Below are 19,081 nucleotides of genomic sequence, written 5' to 3'. Positions count from 1 at the left end.
CAGCTGCCTCACAGCAAGAAGGTCCTGGGTTTGATTCCCGCCTGGGGCGCTGTTGGCACCGTGCTCCGGCGGTTATCTCCCAAATAGGAGCCTTTCTGTGTGGAGTTTGCATGTTCTCCCCGTGTTCACATGGGGTTTCCTCCACCTCACGTCAGTAAGGACCCCCACCAAAAACATGCACCCATCATTGTCTGACCAGCAATGGACATTTATCACCTGGTCCCCGGGCGCGTCCACATATGCTGCCCACTGCTCCTGGCTGTGCCCCCAGAGGAAGGACAAGCCAGGATGGGTCAAAAGCAGAGAATCCATTTCACCGGCCACCATCAAAGCATGTGTGTGTGTGTGTGTTGTGTGATAAATAAAGACTTTTTCTTCTAATCATTTTGCCGAAGAAAGTCATGTTTGAGTTCATCTCTCGACTCTTATGTTTCACTTTGAACTATTTAGAACATGTTCAGTGCTGCTTGTGTGACAGGACAGAGGTGGTGTGTTCAACAGAGCAGTGATCCACAGCACAGTGTCTTCCTCCACCCTCTGCACCTGCAGTGGGACTTTTTCAACGCAGCCAAGTTGCAGGAGGTTTTTGTACGGCTCTAAATCACTGTGTGAACACATCACCACCATGGTAGCCCAGACAGTAATAATCTCCCACATCCTCTCTCTGGAAACCAGTGATGGTTAGGGTGTAGCTAGAGCCAGATCTACTGCCACTGAATCGAGATGGAGTCCCTGAGCTTCGGGTTGATACTCTATATATGAGAAGTTTGGGAGCCTGTCCAGGTTTCTGTAAATACCAGCTGAGATCATCACCAATATTTGAACTCCCTGTGGCGCTGATGGACACAGTCCCTCCAAGACTAACAGTCTTGAATGTGTCAGGTTGAGTCAGAAATGAATTGGCAGTCGACCCTGAAATAAAAAAGTACAATATGAGTCACGTGAACACATTAGACATGCTATGGAATAATATTCACTGGTACAATATAAACTAGAGAAAGATACTAGCGTTCAGATACCATGAGAAGTAAACCAGGGTAAAGTTGGTCCACGTTATCAATGTCAACTGACCTGTGAAGCAGCAGCAGAAAAGTGCTGAGATGAGGATGGTGATGGCGCTCATGGTTGCCGTGGTGAGTGACAGCTCTGAGCGCTGGAGGCTTGAATGCAGGAGACTATAAACCCTCTGAGAAGACGAGGACGTCAGCTGAGCATGCAAAGCTCCTCTCTATGGAAATGAGGGCTGGGAGGTGGGGGGCCAGGGCAGGACCGCAGGGGTGTCAGACAGCCCTACGGTCCTGGGGAAGGACGGCCACTACAGCTGGACCAGCGCCCTGACCCTCCCTGCGGACCAGTGGAGGGGGGCGGGCTCAGTGGGCTGTTGGGTCGCCCTGAATATTTTGTTTTTATGCATTTGAGCTTTTAGCTTTCTGCTATGTCTATTGCATGTTCCTGGTATCACGTATGTTTTATGCTGGTATTACATTTACATTTAGTCATTGATCAGACGCTTTTATCCAAAGCGACTTACAATTGTTCAAACACCGACGGACGCAGCCATCAGGAGCAATGAGGGGTTAATTGTCTTGCTCAAGGACACTACAGCCTGCTAGCAGGAGGAGCCTGGGATCGAACCAGCGACCTTTAGATCACTAGACCACCAGCTCTACCGCCTGAGCCACCATCCCACCCCTGTATTAAATACAGTATATATAAATAAAATTCAAATACAAATGGAAAAAGATGAATCACTACTATAATGCATAAATCTCTATTAAGATTTTTAAATACATTAAAAACAGAAACATAAATACTATATGTCTCTCCATCCACAAATAAATATAGAACAGTTAATATGTGACATATTTATTTCTATATTTTCATGGCTTTATCTATTCCAACTTTCGTAGGGCATGGCGTCGGTTTCTTTATTTTTGGATGGAGAAATACTGTATATTCCTGTTTAGTATTTGTCAGCATTTATATTGGGGTTTTTTTGGGGGGATTGTAGTATTTAGTCATCAAATTTCTTTCACACATACATTTGTGAATTGCGATACAGAATCCCTCCCAAAACTTGTCTCCTATTTGAATGATCACAGAAACTAGATAAGGGAGGTTTTTGTTCGACTCTCAGTCACCGCGGTCAGTCCTGGACGTGCGCCCGTACAGTCGTGATCCCCTGCCTCCGCAGCCCGGACTCCGGATTTGGCTCCTTTAACACACACACGGCGTTCAGTGAACCGCAGTTATTCAAATCTGGTATCGTTTAGGCAAATGCACACCTGCGTCGGGAGTGTGGGAAAACGCGTCGATGTTTCCGTGAGTCTCTGGGGATTTCAGGGAAATCTCACTCTTGTGCCCGGGGGGCAAACCCAGGTATAGGGGCCCTCAGCGATGACTGTTTTCAGCTCAATGGTAATGGCTTGTCGGCTGTTTAATTGATATAAAGTGCATAGGAAAACAGACAAAGATGGCAGTTTCTAAATCATTTATTTTAGGTTTATTTATTTGAATTTTTATATTAACTAGGGCTGTCCAGCAATTTGAATAATACTTCTTGAGTGATCGCATAATATTAGTGAGATTATTCATACTTTTTAAAATGTACTAAAATCTGACCCCAAAGATTTATTTTATTTAAAAAGCATTGCATTTTAGTTGTAGCCATACTATGATTTCACAATAAAATAAAAAACCAAAATGAATAAAATAATTTAATACAAGATGTCCAAATGGAGAGAGTTGCAGGAGATCGAAGCTCGTTCAAACACTGAAAACTAAAGTGAAACTGGCGCCTTTTGATCAAACACGGAAAATGCATGTATTGCATGTGTCGCAGTATGGGGCCTTCCAAGGGGCCCCTGGCTGCTGGGGCTCCCAGGTGGTTGTTTACCTTTACCTTTAAAGTCAGGAATAATTATAATAATAATAATAATAATAATAATAATGTCAGAAAGAACCAGAAATAATGGAAGCATCGATACGTTCAGCGCCATCTTTAATAATAACTTACAGACTGAGGATGCAGAATTCATCTGTGTAAACAACATAGCTAATAATCATATCTATCAAGTATTTTTTTTATCAAATTTGCATGTTTTCTGATTGACAAAACATTGAATTGATGGCGTGTTTAAATGAATGGGTCTGCTCTATTAAACGTGTCAATAATTGTAATCATTTTCAAGTTTTTCACACTTCAGATTGTCGAGGTTCAACTGATTTAGCCGTTTTATCTTCACCACCAGTGCCTTGAAATCATATACATTTATTTAAATACTAAGCTGATTATGTTTTTTGGCAAATAATTGTTTGGTCCAATTTGGTTAACACCTCACATTGCAGGTTTTCCAAGCATGTTAATATCAATTGGCTAACAATTATTAGCAAATATACTGTATTTGGCCATTGTCTGCTCAGTTAGGTGCTTAGCATTTTTATGTTGTCACTAATAATTAGAACAGTTAGTTACACTTGAAAAAGAGTAAGACATAAAAATGTTCTAAAAGATGGTCCAAAATACTGATTAGAACATACCATGAAAGTACAAAATATACAAAAAAATGTCTTCCAGTTATTTAAAAAAATAATAATAATGCAAAAAGAAAACAACGACAACATAAAAAAAAACAATACCCCATACAGTTAAGGCACGATTATATTGGAAGCATGGAAAGGGACACATTTATTCCTAAATTTTACATGAACTCTTACACTGATGAAAATGTTGTTTTCTCACCCATGGCTGAGAACACAGTTTGACCATTTAAGGTCTGAGACTCAAGCAACTGGAATGGACGACGGTGTCGCAGTCACCGCTGTCTGATTGCAGGAAAAAGTGTCGGGGCACGGGAATGGATAAAGTCAGATCTTAGCACGGACTCTGGCCAGTGACTCCCAGTTAAAACTCGGCGGACAGCCAACAGGAAAAAGCGAATAGATCCAGCTCGAGAAATCAGCACTGTGAAATAACATCATGTTGATCAGTGTTTAGAAAAAAATAAAATGAAAATAAAAACAAATAATTTTAACCTCACCCCTCAACAAACAAACAAACAAGAAAGTAAACACACATAAAAAAAAATATATATATATATATATATATATATATACTATTTCCACATCTCTAGAATGTCGTAGGAAGATTTGACAAAAATCACACACTGTGAAAGTGTCTGGGGAACAACGAAGGCACATAACTTTCGCTTATAAGGCACCTGGTGAGAAATGTGCAAAGCTAAAAGGCCTATGGCTGAATCGGCTTATAAAAATGACGCGTGGGGGTCGGGGGGGTGGGGGCCTGGGGGTGGGGTTAAAAATTGTCAGCAATCTCTGAGGACATCACAGAACCGATAACCCGTAGCTATTCTAATGGACAGTAGAAGACGCCGCTTGGTACTTCAGCCACTCGGTCAGCCCCCGGTCTAGCGGTTGTTTTTCATGGCCTCTTTGGCCGCCAGGATGAGGGGCGTCAGGGTGGACAGCGGCTTGGCCATCTCCAGGAACGGGTGCTAAATTGCAACAAGAGATTGTCTCCATCAGATAAAAAACAAACAAAAAAAAACAAAACACGGCTGCATCTCCAAGATCAATTTTTCCGCCTCGCATTCGGACGCGCATTGAAAAGCGCCATGACTGGGATAGCGGCGACGACGCCGATGAACGTCGATGCGGACGGAGGGAAAGGCGGAAGGGGAGAGAGAGGGGCACAGAAAGACGGAGAAAAGGGGAGAGGGCGCGTGTTGCCCGCCGTACCTGCAGCAGTTCCCTGCCTCCGCCTCGTTTCTCCACGTCCATCTCCAGGCACCGGGACAGGAAGGATCTGAAGACCGGGGACAGCTTCTCTGGACTCTGCAGCTCGGGGGTCCCGTTGGTGGCGATCAGATACAAAGCCTGAGAGGCACACAGCGCAGTCAGACACGCGGCTCGAACGCAGGCAATAATCGACCGCTTCATTATAACGCGAGAGGAGGGTAAAATATGTTAAAACCCCATAGAATACCCACAGGCGAAAAAAACGGTTTTGGGGTTACGTGCTGTAGAGAGTGTGACCAATTGTCCGCTTTTAAAGTGTGATACTGGATTAAAACTCCTGTACACACTGGTTGATCCAAGAGGCTGCTACGAAAGTCAACCACGGTCAATTGGTTGTGTTTATTTTGTGTCCATCAATAATTTATCCAGTGCATAGAATCACACTTTGCGGATTTTTCTATTTCGGTTTCGTATTTATTTATTTATTTATTTTTAAACAGGCCGTTGAGCTCTTTTTTTACACTTATTGTCGTTTAAGAAATGCACCACCGCGACAAATTTGCCGTATATGCCCAATGCACTCGGCAGAACAAACCGATTCTGGTTGCGATTAACGTTTCAAAAAGAACCCCTTCCCTTCTACATTTTCCCGTATCGAGAGAGGTTTTGGGTTTGACATCTCCACCCGTTTTCAAGCCGCTTACCCTCAGGGGGTTTTCGTTGAGGTACGGAGGCTCGCCCTCCACCATCTCGATGGCCATGATCCCCAGGGACCAGATGTCCACTTTGGGCCCGTAGGCCTTCCGGGTCACCACCTCCGGCGCCATCCAGTACGGAGTCCCCACCATGGTGCTGCGCTTACTCTGCTCGGGCGTGATCTGCGCACAGAAGCCAAAGTCGGCTGGACGAGAGGAAAGAGGAGAGAGGGGACAGTGTTACACCCCCTGAAAAAATAAAAATAAAATACATGACAACCTGACATCTGTTTTGTTAGTTGTGTAACAGTTGTAACAGTGTGTGTGTGTGTGTGTGTGTGTGTGTGTGTGTGTGTGTGTGTGTGTGTGTGTGTATTCGTTCCCTCACTCAGTTTGACGGACCCATCCATCCCCAGCAGGACGTTGTCACTCTTGATGTCTCTGTGGATGACTTGGTTGGCGTGGAGGAACTCCAGAGCCTGCAGACACTGGACGGAGAGAGGGAGCTTGTCACCATGACCGCTGTGCACGCAGACTATAAAAATGGAGCTGCGAGGGGGACAGATTTCTGATTGGCATTTGTAATTTTTTTTTTCGGGGGAGGTTTGCTTCAAGTGATCAAGCTGCGTCAAGAGATTTACGTCACTATTTGCCGAAAACTCTAAAGAAACCTATTTCATTTCAGCCCATTCATGTCAAGGTGGCTGATTCCAGCGATCCCTAGACCTCCGAACGCAATACTCCCTTACAACCTGACTCATGTTTCCATCTCTCCCGTTTCTTCCGTCCTTCCTCTTAAATTGAATTTCCTTTGTCCACGTACCTCCCGGCACACGGCAGCGATCTGGGCCTCGTCCATGCAGGTCTCCGTCACGACGTCCGTGAGGGAGCCACCGGCCAGGTACTCCATCACAACAAAGAGCTCGTCTCCTACAAGGAAACTGAAGAACGAACACGCACGCACACACGCACACGCACACGCACACACACATACGCACAGGCACACGCACACACACACACACACACACACACATCAATATAATTACTTGTAGGGGTCTCCATGTGTTTATGTGCATCCACATTTTGAGCTCGACGGTACCTGTCTAAGAAGTTGACAATGTTGGGGTTCTTCAACTCCTTCATGACCAGGATCTCGTTGATAATCAGCTCTTTCTTGGGCTGCTTCTGCAGGTTTATCTGTTTGATGGCCACCTGCCAAGAGAGCATGCACACGGTGAGAACACAGAGTGGTACGAGTCTTTCATACCAGAGAGGTCGGAATGCCGTCTGAGGGCCAAGCCCAATAGGGCTGCGGTTCACCGCCGTCCTCTGCTGGCTGGTCGTGGAACTTGATGTCAAAGTACCGTTAAAGTCCCTGTAACGTCAATTCAGTTATTTGTCTCTGAACACATTATACACGTCTGAAAGTTATTGTTGATACTGATTTGTGGAGCTAGACTGTTAAGCCAGCCAGACAGCGGCGCTTTGAGGTGAGCAACTGGAGACACAGGACTGGGTTCAACTCAACGTTTAAACATGGAGCTTACTTCCTCCAAGGTAAACGTTTGACGCGATTAACGCAACTGGGCGTGGTTTCAGCGTCTCCAGCAGACACGCCCCCCAGCGTTTCAGAGCAGAGGAAACTGCCTTTTTTTTTTTTTTCACGATTTTGATATCAAATCTTATATACTTATTATTTTATTTATTCATTTTTATCATTCAAATTTAGCTGGGTGGTTAACACATTTTTCTGTGGTGTGACAAACTCAACACAAATGTATTTTTGCTTGACAGGGACTTTGTTTCAATGACCCAATCTTTCCTACATGTCTGTTGGTATCACACTCACAGACTTATGAGGATTAATCCTCCCCTTTTGATTCCAGTATGCATTCGCTTCTTACATTCTATTCTACCTGGTAGGCCTTAGTTGCAAAGATTTCAGAACATCAGCTGACTTTTAACACACATTACACTGGGTAAATGGAAATCCTTACTGCCCCCTTGCGGTGCGGCACTCAACCTTTCTGGCATTCATTTGTCTGCGTGATCCGGCTTGGCCTCATGCCACGCATCACGTAAAAAGGAAAGTGCTCTAAAACGAGCTCTCGGCTGGTTTCGAGCACATTAAGAGGCATTTTTACCTCCTGGCCTGTGGCGACATCTATGGCTGTGTAAACTGTACCAGACGCCCTGGGAGAGAGAGGGAGAGAGAGAGAGAAATCAGTGGTATTCCTTCAGGATTTCTTTGCGGTTTGTACGTACGGGGGACTGACTGACTCACCCCTGGCCGATCTTTTCGTAGCGTGTGTATTTCTTCTTTGGGTCTCCGATACTGACAATAGTTCCTGAGAATCAAACAAAATTAACGCTGACATGGCGAGTTTCTGTGTGTACTGATATTACTCATAACAATAAGTAATGATTTGAATATCAAGCACCTCATACAGATCTCTGGATGGGCTTGATCTATGGGTATAATAAAAAGTGCAGCAGCAGGAAGGTTATGCTGGTTGTTGATCAGTGTTGTTCAAGGAATACTCGGCTATTTCTATTTTACCAAAACCTTATTTTTCAATCATTGACGGTCAACCTGAGTTATAACGTCTCTGAAAACACCTTGTTTTGGCGCCAGGGCTTACTACTGTACATAGTCTCCCTAAGGGGTGACTGATACATAAATATTATTATTGATGAACTTTCAGATACACTTTTTTGATGTGATAATAAGAATATCCCAAATATTTGAGTGCTCCCCCAAATGTTTTGGATATTCTCATTATCACATCAGAAATGTGACCAAAAACTAAGCGTTGGTCTGATATCCTTTTTCACATGACCATATAGTTCAACCTCAGTTGGATTCTTTCACATTTGATTTTGTGTGCGTGTGTGTGTGTGTGTGCGCGTGCGCATGTGTGTGTTTACAGGTCTATTATTCTGTGTATACCTTGTGTTTAACTTACTGAGTTTTTCCATGATCTCCTCGTCGGTCATCTTCCCTCCCTTCTTCCTCTGTTTGTCTGCTCCCTTGGTGGAGTCTCCCTCTGGAGCTGGGAGCGGATCTATCACTGACCTTGTGTACACCTGGAGCGAAACAGGAAGCAGCATCAGCACAATACAGCAAGTCCAGTTCCACTATTTATTTATTTATTTGTTTGTTTGTTTTTGGCAAATCCTTTCATTTGCATGTAAAAAAAAAACAAAAAAAACCCATATGAATCTCTTCTTTCGTCGTGGGCGTGGACGTTCCGAACCTTCCCCGTTACGTTTATCTGAAGCTGAAAGAAGTCGCGGTCGTCGCGGTGACTTACTGATTTTGTGTGCTCAGGCCTCGGTGCCACAATAGGCGGCGGAGCTCCGTCGTCCTCATCGTCGCCGTCCTTGCCTCCCGACGGGGAGGTTTTGGCGGCCTGCTTGCCCGGCTGCAGCAGGGACAACACACACAGTCAGAACGTACTCCAGGACGCAGAAAGGCAACATTAACGCCTTCAATTATCACACCAGTGAATGATGTGCACGGGTTCTGCAGATTTAAAGTAGAGCTACTTACCGATTGAGGGTCTTTATCTGAAAACATAAAAAAAGAGGAGAGGATTACTAATATAAGCTGATACACTTGTTGCGTGTTATTACTTTATCTTAAAAATTCCTATCCTAAAAGTTATTACTTTATCCTTAAAAAAAATAATAATAATAAAAAAGGTGGCTGACTACTTCCTGTAGTCCCCAGAGCCCTGCCTCGCAGTGTCTCTTTGGAAGGAAATGACTCCGTGTGGAAATTCCCAACAACAGGCTTCCATTCAAACGGATTAAACACCGCATGTCCCTCAGAGACATTTCATAAACTCCTTAAACTTTTGGGACTAAAATAAAACGGACACAATTCGGACCCGTTGCTCTGGAGCTGCTCCATGTGTGACGACACAAACACAGAACATGTTTTGTTCTGTTTTGGACTCTTACAGTTTGTATGTTACAACTGGATCGAATGCCGCAAAATAGGGAAGGACACGGCACCGGGTTAGATGCGAACAGAATGCGGTTATATTTACGAAAAAGGCCAAAAAAGATACAATATCAATCGAACCGCTCTTTAGTGGTTTGCAACCACCAAAGAGCAGTGGAGTCTACACTACGTAGCTCGGATGAAACTTTTAGCCCAAAAAGTGCCAAGGAGAATAATAATAATAAAAATCCAAACAATAACTATAGGGTTCCTGCGGGATGGACCCCTAATAATAAGACCACAATGAAAATTTGAATAACATGGGGACCATTAAAAAAGATGGAGGAGGGAAGGGAAACTGACCTGAGGCAGAAAAACTGAGGTATTTCTGTTTTCCACTGGTTGAGTCGTAGAACTTGAGAATGTCGAGGACAGCTTGAGGATTCTGTTTCTGTTCGGATTTGCTGATGTTAGACGTCTGAAGAAGACGGGCCCACTGCTCTGGCATGCCCTGGACACAAACACACAGTCAGGTCAAGCCCTTTATCATAGCAACAGTCTCAAAGGGCTTTACAGCCGCCAAACCTAAAAGATGCTTGCACACAAGCACCTCAATTATATTGGGATTTGGGGGGACCCCAATTTAAAATTTTGTATAATTTTCTTGATATAGAAGAAACTGCGATTCATCAGACCAGGCCACTTTCTTCCATTGCTCCATGGTCCAGTTCTGTCATTCACGTGTCCATTGCAGGAGCTTTGAGGGGTGGACAGGGGTCAGCATGGACACTCTGACCAGTCTGCAGCTACACAGCCCCATACGCAGCAAGCTGTGATGCACTGTGTGTTCTGACACCTTTCTATCATAGCAACATTAACTTTTTTTTTTACCAATTTGTGCTCCGGTAGTTCTTCTGTGGGATTGGAACAAACGGGCGAGACTTCGCTCCCCACATGCATCAATTTTTAGATTAGATTAGATTCAACTGATTGTACTGAGGCAATGAAATGTATTTCTCTGCATTTTACCATCCTAGTAACTGACGTTTCTAGGAACAGTGTGCTGTCATATAGCGGCGCCCGGGGATCAGTTAGGGTCAGCACGCTACGAGCAGGAGCCGGAGATGGAACCGGCTATCTTCCGATTACTAGACGACCCGCTCTACATCCTCAGGGCCCATGACCCTGTCTCCGGTTCACCGGTTGTCCTTCCTTGGACCACTTTTGGTAGCTACTAACCCCTGCATACCAGGAACATCCCACGAGACCTGTCGTTTTGGTGATGCTCTGACCCAGTCGTCTCGCCATCACAATTTGGCGCTTGTCAAAGTGGCTCAGATCCTTACGCTTGCCCATTTTTCCTGCTTCCAACACATCAACTTCAAGAACTGACCGTTCACTTGCTGCCTCATGTATCCCACCTCTTGACAGGAGCCATTGAAACAAGATGATCAATGTTATTCACTTCACCTGTCAGTGGTTTAATGTTGTGGCTGATCGATCTATATCTATCTATCTATCTATCTATCTATCCATCCATCTATCTTTCTTCACGTAAATAGTACTGTAATAAAACTTATAGTACCAGAACAAAAATGGGATGGTGGCTGTTGGAACTTAGGTTTTTATGGTTTTGTTAGGTTTAGTGTTTCCAATCAGAACAAACACATCAACGAGCTCAAATAAAGCTCATATTTGGAATTGTAAAATATGTCTGATTAACTATAGTGATGATCATCACTATGTAGGGCAGCCATCTTTTGTCCAGCATGGATTGCAACGAGATCCACTACAGCAGAAACAGCAAAACCAACAAATAAAGCAAAAGTGAGAAAAGAGAAAAACCCCACAAACAAAGCCCGCCACTTACAGTGAACTCTCCAGTGACGGCGTCAAAGCCCACATGGATGGTGTGTTCAAAGTCTGACGGGGAGGAGATCTCAGGCCGGTCCTTGTCACGGTCCTTCTTCCTCCCGCCTAAAAAGTCAAGGTCAGAGGTCAGGGAAGGAATGAAGAGGTCGGCCGCTCAATACCGCAACTGTAGTAGCGGCGTGCGTGTTCAAACTCAGTCTCTACGCTGCCCCTCACCTACCCTTTTCAGAGGCAAACATGGAGATGATCTTGTTCCTGGACTTCCTCTCCTCCGGCACCGAGGGCAGTGGCCGAGAACTGTGATTGGCTGACTGAGGGTCCTTGGCTCCTCCTCCTTGGCTGCTCATCCTGACCGGGGGGGCGGGGGGCTTGTCCTCACACACGCCGCTGTCACACATCTACACACACGTACACCTGCGGGGCGGGGCCAAAGTTCAGTTTTGTGAGGGAAGCTACACTGGAGCGACAGAATTTCATACAATATCTGCTGTACATATTAAATATCATATTCTCCCCCTACACATTGAAAATTAAGGACTAGTATTTGTTGCGAGAAAGGACAGCAGGTGTGAACGGGAAACCAATGGATGACTTTGTATTGCGGGTCAGGTCTTGTTCTTTGATTTTGGAAACGCGAGGGAGAGAAAAATAATGTAAATGAGTGTAAATGAATAAGAGCAAGTTGGTGATTTATTGTTTGAGTGAATGAATATGGAGGCGCGAGGGTCATATCGGTAAGTCTGTAAGAGCCAGTGAATCTTAACTAATATTTAAAGAGTAAGTGACGGACTGAGAGGAGACAGAGAGATAGACAGGGAGAGAATGGAGTGTGTGGCTGTTTCTGTTATGCCTATTCTTTGCTGGTGGAAAATCCCTGCCGCGAATGCAGACATTGTGAGTGTCATTCTGTGGTCTTCATAGTGTGAAAATGTCTGGGTGCAAAGCTGACACCTTTTAATCTGCCGCGCGCGCACGCGCACACACACACACACACACACACACACACACACACACACACACACACACACACACACAATCACACGCGCATACACACGTGAACGCACGCTTCTCAGAGAACAGGCGAGTCAATTGAGGGCCTCCTCAGCGCAGACATCTCAGACGGGAAACAGGAAGCAAACAAAAGTCTCCTGACTTCCCGTGTCTGACTCCAGTGACAGTGGCACTGACAAACATAGTCATGGCCTTCATCGAGTTGAAATGTGGGACAGCTGTTCACTATAAACCGTGAGAAAAAAAGAAAACTGTAGGTTGTTTTTTTTCCCTCTCAATCAAAAATTCCACAAATCAGTCTTAAGATTCCCCCTGCCAGACATCCAGGGCTGGCTCTTCCTACAGAGCGACATAGGCCACCCCCTAGGGCGCTACCCCATGATAGTGGGGGGCACCGAAAGGGAGCGACCGGGGCGCAATTTGCGTACCTGTCTCCCCCTCACCGTGTCTTCTATGGCACGTCAGCGATAGGGCGCGCGCGCTCCAACGGTGGCAACCCGGGCGCGATCGGTGAGCCAAAACAGTGTGTTTTTGTACCCACCACCCCCACCCACCACCACCACCCCCGACGGTTTGCCTAGAGTGGAAAAATAGCTCGAGCCGGCCCTGAAGACATCTGAAAGCCCTCCTGTTCAATTTAATCTCGATCAATAAAGGTTAGACAACAGTGGACAGCGCCGGCACGCCTTTAACATTGAGCCACTGAGTACGGAAGTATAAATTAGACCGCGGCAAAGCCGGCTGATCTGCCGGACAAAATGTCCTTCCCCTCAGGCCAGAGTGGGATGCACCAAAACAAGGCCAAGATGGCCTCAACTATTTCCCTTTTCTAACATTTCCAACCACACTGGCGCCCTAGCCAGACAGCCACTAAACTGTCACATACACCGCGTGCCGTCAGCTTGAACTACGAGACGTCTACAGATTTTATGCAGCACAGATTGTTCCAACCGTTAAACGCTACAAGATATACCAATGCCAGCAAGACTGAAAATGATTTCCCCTTTTATTCAAAATAGGGGAACTGGTCTATCCTCTCTTCCCTCTTGCGAAAGGCGAAAGCGTCTTACCCTTCTGTCTCTTCTTCCGTGCCACGCAGAAGAAAGGGTAAACACTGGAAACTTGCGGTATTGTACTCCCCAAGCTGCGTTTCAGCCGCACTCCTTCGTTCTTTCCCCTTCCCACTGCTCACTATTTCGTGATCCCTCCCTGCCTGCCTCTTGGTTGCTCTGTACTCGGGGGGGCAGGTTGAAGCAGGACGACTCATTCCTCAGTGGTCATGGACGAGGCAAGTGGAGTCCTGTCCTCGCAGAGTAAAATTAGACTCATCCAGCCCGGCCGAAATGAGCATCTTTTCCGCAAACTGTGGAAAAGGTGCGTCCCCGTGTTTGTGCGAGTGCACGCGCGCACGCGCGCACACACATGTGTTTTTAATGTGAGGTCATGCGCTTTCAGTGCGCGCGAGTGTGTCCTGCATATGTTTGCGCGTGTCAGACAGAGTTCTGCGGGCTGGCCAGGCTGAGACATGTTGTCTGCGTCGGCAGGAATTCCATGGCTTCAGGACGACTGGCAGCGGGCGCGCTCCCCCGGCCTCCATCGCAAGCCACGCACCTCCTCTCATCGGCACATAACCCGCCCCCCACCTCACCCCCGCCTTAAAACCCCATTCTCACGCCTTGGGTTCGCAGAAATATCCAAAAACAAAGGTTGATTCAATTCAATGAAATGTGGGCTACTTTTATCACTGACGTAACTCCATCCCTTAATACCCGAGTCTTCCTAAGGCAGGGCAATGCCGCGGTGTTTCGGGGCAGGTGTGGGGGGGGGGGGGGTCCTTCGGGTCTCACCGGGGCTCTGCGGTTGGGCAGGCGCCGAGCGGCTGTGGCCATGAGGCGGGGGGGTAGATCTGGTTGTGCTTCCCAGAGCTCAAACTCGGTAGCTACACCACACAATAGGGTTAGGGTTTGCAGGGCTGGCGGGGTGCGAGCGACAGTATGTGGGACGCTTCTCGTCCGTCCTGCAATTTCAACGCCACCCACATTAGCTTAGGACACGTACGCTCGCACATGAATCGCTCTCCGAACAACACTCCACCGGACCACGGTCTACCGGGCAGGTGCCAGTCCTCCATGAATGGAGGACTGGCACCCCCACAGCCCCGCAATTTTTACCACAACTGCCAACAGCACACATTGAGCACCGGGCCAATTAATCAGTCCAAGTCTTCCGTTTACATTCACGACTAGGTTCAGCGCTTGAAAAATGCCGACAGCCAGGCTTCTTTACGATAAATTGATTCCTTTTCATCACACCAATCTACTTGAATAAATGAAATAATAGTGAACATATGGAAAAAAAACCCGAAAATAATCGAGTAAATGCTGAGGATGACAATTATTTCTATTATATGATCTTCGGAGCCAGAATCGCGATTGCAGCGCCGCCCATCGCGGCCGCCTGCGCGAGCGCCTCGTGTCGGTTACGCACCTTTTAGTGTTTTTAGGGCTTTTAGAGCTTATGGTGCCTAATAACAGGACGTCGGGACATTTCACTGCATATATGCATGACCGTATGTATATGTACGTGACAAATAACCTCCTGAACTTGAACTTGAAATAGAAGCTAAAACAGACGACGTCTCTCTGTTCACAGTAACTACGGCCCTCCCCGTCCAAATCTCCCAAACGTCTTCAGCCTTTGAGGGTGTCTATAATCTTTCAATCTGTCACATACAGTAAAGCACTCAAAGCTATTCTTCCGTGGTTCCCTTTGGACTTTCGGCGGACCTTTATTTTCTTTGCAGCGGGTACACGCCCCTCTCTGAAAGCTATCGGCCGATGAGGGACTGGATAACGAGTCCGCTCGCAATCTGACGGCCAGTAGGGAGCTGGTGTGCGATAAGGCACCGGACCCTGCGGCACCCGCTGTCACGGTGGTTTCTCTCTGTGATATTTAACATTTCCTAAACGCCGCAGCGTGCTGGCGAAATCCAAGGTGTCTCGCTGTGGCGTGTTAATCACTTAATTGTGGCCTCATCAGACATTTTTTCTAAGATGAATAACAATGAATAGTTAATATTTTATGACGTAATCCAGAACATATTGCCCTCCCCATCTATGTTTTCATTTGATTTTCACCCGTTCACTCCCTAAGCCCTCAGTCCCGGCGTCGTTCTTCCACTCTCTCTCCGCTGCCCTTAATTCATGTAAATTCTCCGTGCATCTATGCTTCCCCTCCGGGTGCGTTCCGTCTGTTCAATTTGACTGTTTTTCCTCCTCCTCCTCCTCCTCCTCCTCCTCCTCCTCCCGCTGCTGCTCCGCTTCTAGCTCTGCATCGGTGCACTTTCTATTTCCTGCGCCCGGCCGCCTCAAAGAGAAAAGCCACTTCCTCATCCTGGAACTCCCCGAGTCCAGGGGAGTCACACGACGCACAGCGACCAACCAGGCGGCGGCACACCGAGCTGCCGAGCTGTTTACAGGAAGTCAACAGTGGTCTTTTGTATTTGGTGTCTATAAAAGGAAATTCTGTGCGGGACTTCCTGGAAGCAGTGATGTAGGTCTCCAACCCTCCCTCTATACACAGTCCTTACATACAGTTTAGATACAGTAAATGAGTTGTCGGTGACATGTGTTTCTTCATGTAATATATTAACACGTATGTCATTTTTGGAAGGACCGCTTTGAACAGTCTATTTGTGATAAGTTGATATTTCAGCACTAATGTCAAAGCAGATCAAAACAACAAATCACTTGTGTGCAGGCGGTTGCCACTATAGACAGCATTATAACGGTTATGTGCTGACATTCTGTATCGCGGACATAGCATATTCGGATTATTATTATTATCATTATTTTTAATCTATGCATGCATTTGTGGGTGTATAGACTAGCGCTGCGACTAACAATTATTGTCATTATCGCTTGTTTTCTTGATTAGCGCATCAAATGTCAGAAAATGCTGAAAAATCTCGATCACGGTTTCCCAAAGCCCGAGGATGTTCAGTTTGTGATACAGGACTTAAGAAACAAGAAAATATTCACATTAAATAAGCTGGAATCAGAGAATATGGAAATGTTCTTCTTAAAAAGTGACTCAAAACGATTAACCAAAATAGTTGGCAATTAATGTAGTAGCTGGATAGACCTACATTTGGATGTATGTTTGTTCATATCCATCTATATAACTATCTTTCCATCTATTTATCTCATTGATGAGCAGGTCATGCACAGGCTGCACCGCTGCGCACTGAAACCTCGTGAAGATGACAAACCGACTATAAAACAGACAAAAATGCCAAAAGTAAACGTATGAACCATCTGCGTTGTATGCATGTATGCACGTTGGCTGTGCTGTGTCCGTCCGTCTGTGGGAAGCCTGTAGTCTGAGTTATGTACTTTAATCAACTCTAATCCTGAATTATGGACCACTGCTCGAGTTGTGGCAATTGCAGACATATCTGTGTGCATTTATTATGATGTTTATCGTTAAATCAATCTGAAAAATATTTCACCAGTCTCGTTTGCACTTGCTTGTACCCCTGCCGGTTATCATTAGAGACTACTACTACAACTATTACTACAACTATAACTATTAATATTATTATTGTTATTATTTGGTAGCAGACAGGGCAGGTCGAATGCTTTGATAACACCATTTACGATCAATGATCTGCCCTGCCATTACATCACATTACACTACATTACACTACATTACATTACACTACAATACATTGCACTGATTTCAAGGAAAGGACGAGATACCTGCTTTAAATCCCCAAATCCCACTCGGACCAAACTCGAGCAGGGTTCTCGTGTATATTCCACTAGCACCGCGCTCCGCCTTCCGGTCAATCCACCCGAGTTATCTTACAACGTGGAAAGCGCCTCTCCCCCTCCCTGCCCCGCTCCCCTCCCCTGGGCGCCGCTCGCCTCAAACACCTTCTCGACCGGAGTCTTTCTGGACCAACGACAGTGGCCATTACTCAAAAGCGCGTATGGCCGCCGGGGATATGCGCCGCTCGAATGAATAAAAAAAAACAAACCAAAACTCACCGACGACTGTCAGAAGTAAAACGGGAAGGGGAGGGGGGGGGGGGGGTTGGGGGGAGAAAACAAAAATAAAGAAAAAGAAAAATGAAAAAAGGAAAAAAGAAACACAACGAGAGAGGAAAAAAAAAAAAAGATTCCAGTATTAGAACCAGTATTCCAGTATTACAACAAAAAGAGAGCGATTCCAGTCCAGAGTCCTGGAACTCCGCCCCGCGCGTGTCGTCGCAGCCTGGTTCGGGGCCTTAACGTGGAGGTTTCAACAAGGTCCCCGGAGGTGGAATCAAACGACTTTATTTGTTTGTTTTTTAATTGTTTATTAAAAAAAAAAAAAACCTGTCCACACACACGGGCCCGACTTCTCGCCAGCGGTGCTCTCTGGCTCCGGGACCGGGGGGGACGGGGGGGGGGACCTGAGCGGAAGCGGAACCTCCGCGACACCCGCTCGGCCCCCGAACCCGGAGAGGAGCGGAACAGCTTCGCTGGAAGGTCGGCGACCGGCGGGGACACGGAGCTGGATGGTTTAGAAATTATTGATGAAAAAGGAAACTTGATTTGGAAAGAATTGTGGACAATATGTCAGAAAGGGGGAAATATGTCAGACCGCCGGTGCAGGAGGTGGCGGTATGCAGAAAGTTTGAATGAATCATAATAATAATAATAATAATAATTATTATTATTATTATTATTAGTAGTAGTAGTAGTAGTAGTAGTAGAAGTAGTAGTAGTAGTAGTATTATTACAATTATTGTTTTTTACTATTGTCTTTACTACTGTTATTGTTATTGGTATTATTATTGTTATTACTACAATTATTATTATTATGACTATTATTATTAGAAGCAGAATACATACTCATACTCAAACAGAAGAGCTAGGGTACAATACTCCAGAAAGAATCTGAATATGTTTATTCAGCCAAGTGCATATTTATATAGAAGGAATTTGTCTCGCTAAAGGGATGCAGCGTTGCTGTACGGACAACAATAAGCATAAAAACAGTCTGAAGAAAGGGTGGGGGAATAGAATTCACAAAACCGACCGTATGCAAGGAATAAATTGAATAAAAGGGCAGCGCCAGGGATAAGGGGCGGGAGAGCTGTAGTACATGACGTGCGCCTCAGAGAAAAGTGTCTGCGACTGCCGCCGACTGGAAAAGCATCCGTCCCTGGGTGGGCTTGAACCACCAACCTTTCGGTTAACAGCCGAACGCGCTAACCGATTGCGCCACAGAGACATGACGGCGGTCGCACATAAACTGTATAAGTGCGATCAGGCTGCAAATCGGACAACGGATCAGAATCATTGCAAGATGGTTCGACAGAAAAGATTCAAGATTTTTTATTTGTCACATACATATACATACTTTCATACATATATGCAGTGAAATGTAATGCAACGCACCCGGTGATAGCACACAATATGTCCTAGGAAAAAAAGAAATAAAAGTATAGTAAAAGTAGAGAATTCCTTTCTAATAGACCGACTTACTGACTCCTAAAACGTAATACAGTAAGTTGAATACTTATAGAATAAGATAAAAATATATAGAATAAAATACAATAAAAATAAGAATGAAATAAAATGGAATAGATATGATCCGACAATCGTCACTTCAACATAAACTTTCGGAGTTAAGGTTGCCAAGCAACTTTATAATCAAATATGTTATTATTATTATTATTATTAGTAGTAGTAGTAGTAGTAGTAGTAGTAGTAGTAGTAGTAGTAGTAGTGGTGTTATAATTATT

General features: G+C 45.4%; 1 protein-coding gene across 4 annotated transcripts; it reads right to left on the bottom strand.

The window, feature by feature from the left end:
- Positions 1 to 2,984: 2,984 nt before the first annotated feature.
- LOC307239549 (serine/threonine-protein kinase PAK 2-like) lies at positions 2,985 to 17,717 on the bottom strand. Of its 4 annotated transcripts, none has more exons than XM_080012980.1 (15): positions 17,667 to 17,717; positions 11,495 to 11,688; positions 11,273 to 11,379; positions 9,766 to 9,913; positions 9,007 to 9,023; positions 8,768 to 8,878; positions 8,420 to 8,540; positions 7,738 to 7,801; positions 7,598 to 7,646; positions 6,553 to 6,665; positions 6,277 to 6,394; positions 5,842 to 5,941; positions 5,463 to 5,659; positions 4,759 to 4,896; positions 2,985 to 4,514 (listed from the first exon to the last, which is right to left on the bottom strand). In XM_080012980.1, exons 2-15 carry the CDS (start codon positions 11,670 to 11,672, stop codon positions 4,428 to 4,430), a joined length of 1,548 nt encoding a protein of 515 aa, XP_079869106.1. In that variant the 5' UTR covers positions 11,673 to 11,688; positions 17,667 to 17,717; the 3' UTR covers positions 2,985 to 4,427. The 4 variants fall into 4 exon arrangements, with proteins under 4 accessions (XP_079869106.1, XP_079869107.1, XP_079869105.1 ...); XM_080012981.1 differs by lacking the exon at positions 17,667 to 17,717 and adding an exon at positions 17,337 to 17,365; XM_080012979.1 differs by lacking the exon at positions 17,667 to 17,717 and adding an exon at positions 17,046 to 17,149.
- Between the last annotated feature and the right edge of the window lie 1,364 nt (positions 17,718 to 19,081).

The sequence above is a fragment of the Zeus faber genome, assembly GCF_960531495.2.
Source record: "Zeus faber genome assembly, chromosome: 13".
In the NCBI taxonomy this organism is placed as follows: Eukaryota; Metazoa; Chordata; class Actinopteri; order Zeiformes; family Zeidae; genus Zeus; species Zeus faber.
This window is presented reverse-complemented; position numbering and strand designations above follow the sequence as displayed.

Excerpts from the sequence above, each read along its gene's own strand:
- LOC307239549 (XM_080012980.1), bottom strand. The coding sequence starts at position 11,672 with ATGTGTGACAGCGGCGTGTGTGAGGACAAGCCCCCCGCCCCCCCGGTC. Across the intron at positions 6,666-7,597 it reads ATGTCGCCACAGGCCAGGAG|GTGGCCATCAAACAGATAAA; the intron begins GTAAAAATGCCT and ends CTCTCTTGGCAG. Across the intron at positions 5,942-6,276 it reads TCGCTGCCGTGTGCCGGGAG|TGTCTGCAGGCTCTGGAGTT; the intron begins GTACGTGGACAA and ends CTCTCCGTCCAG.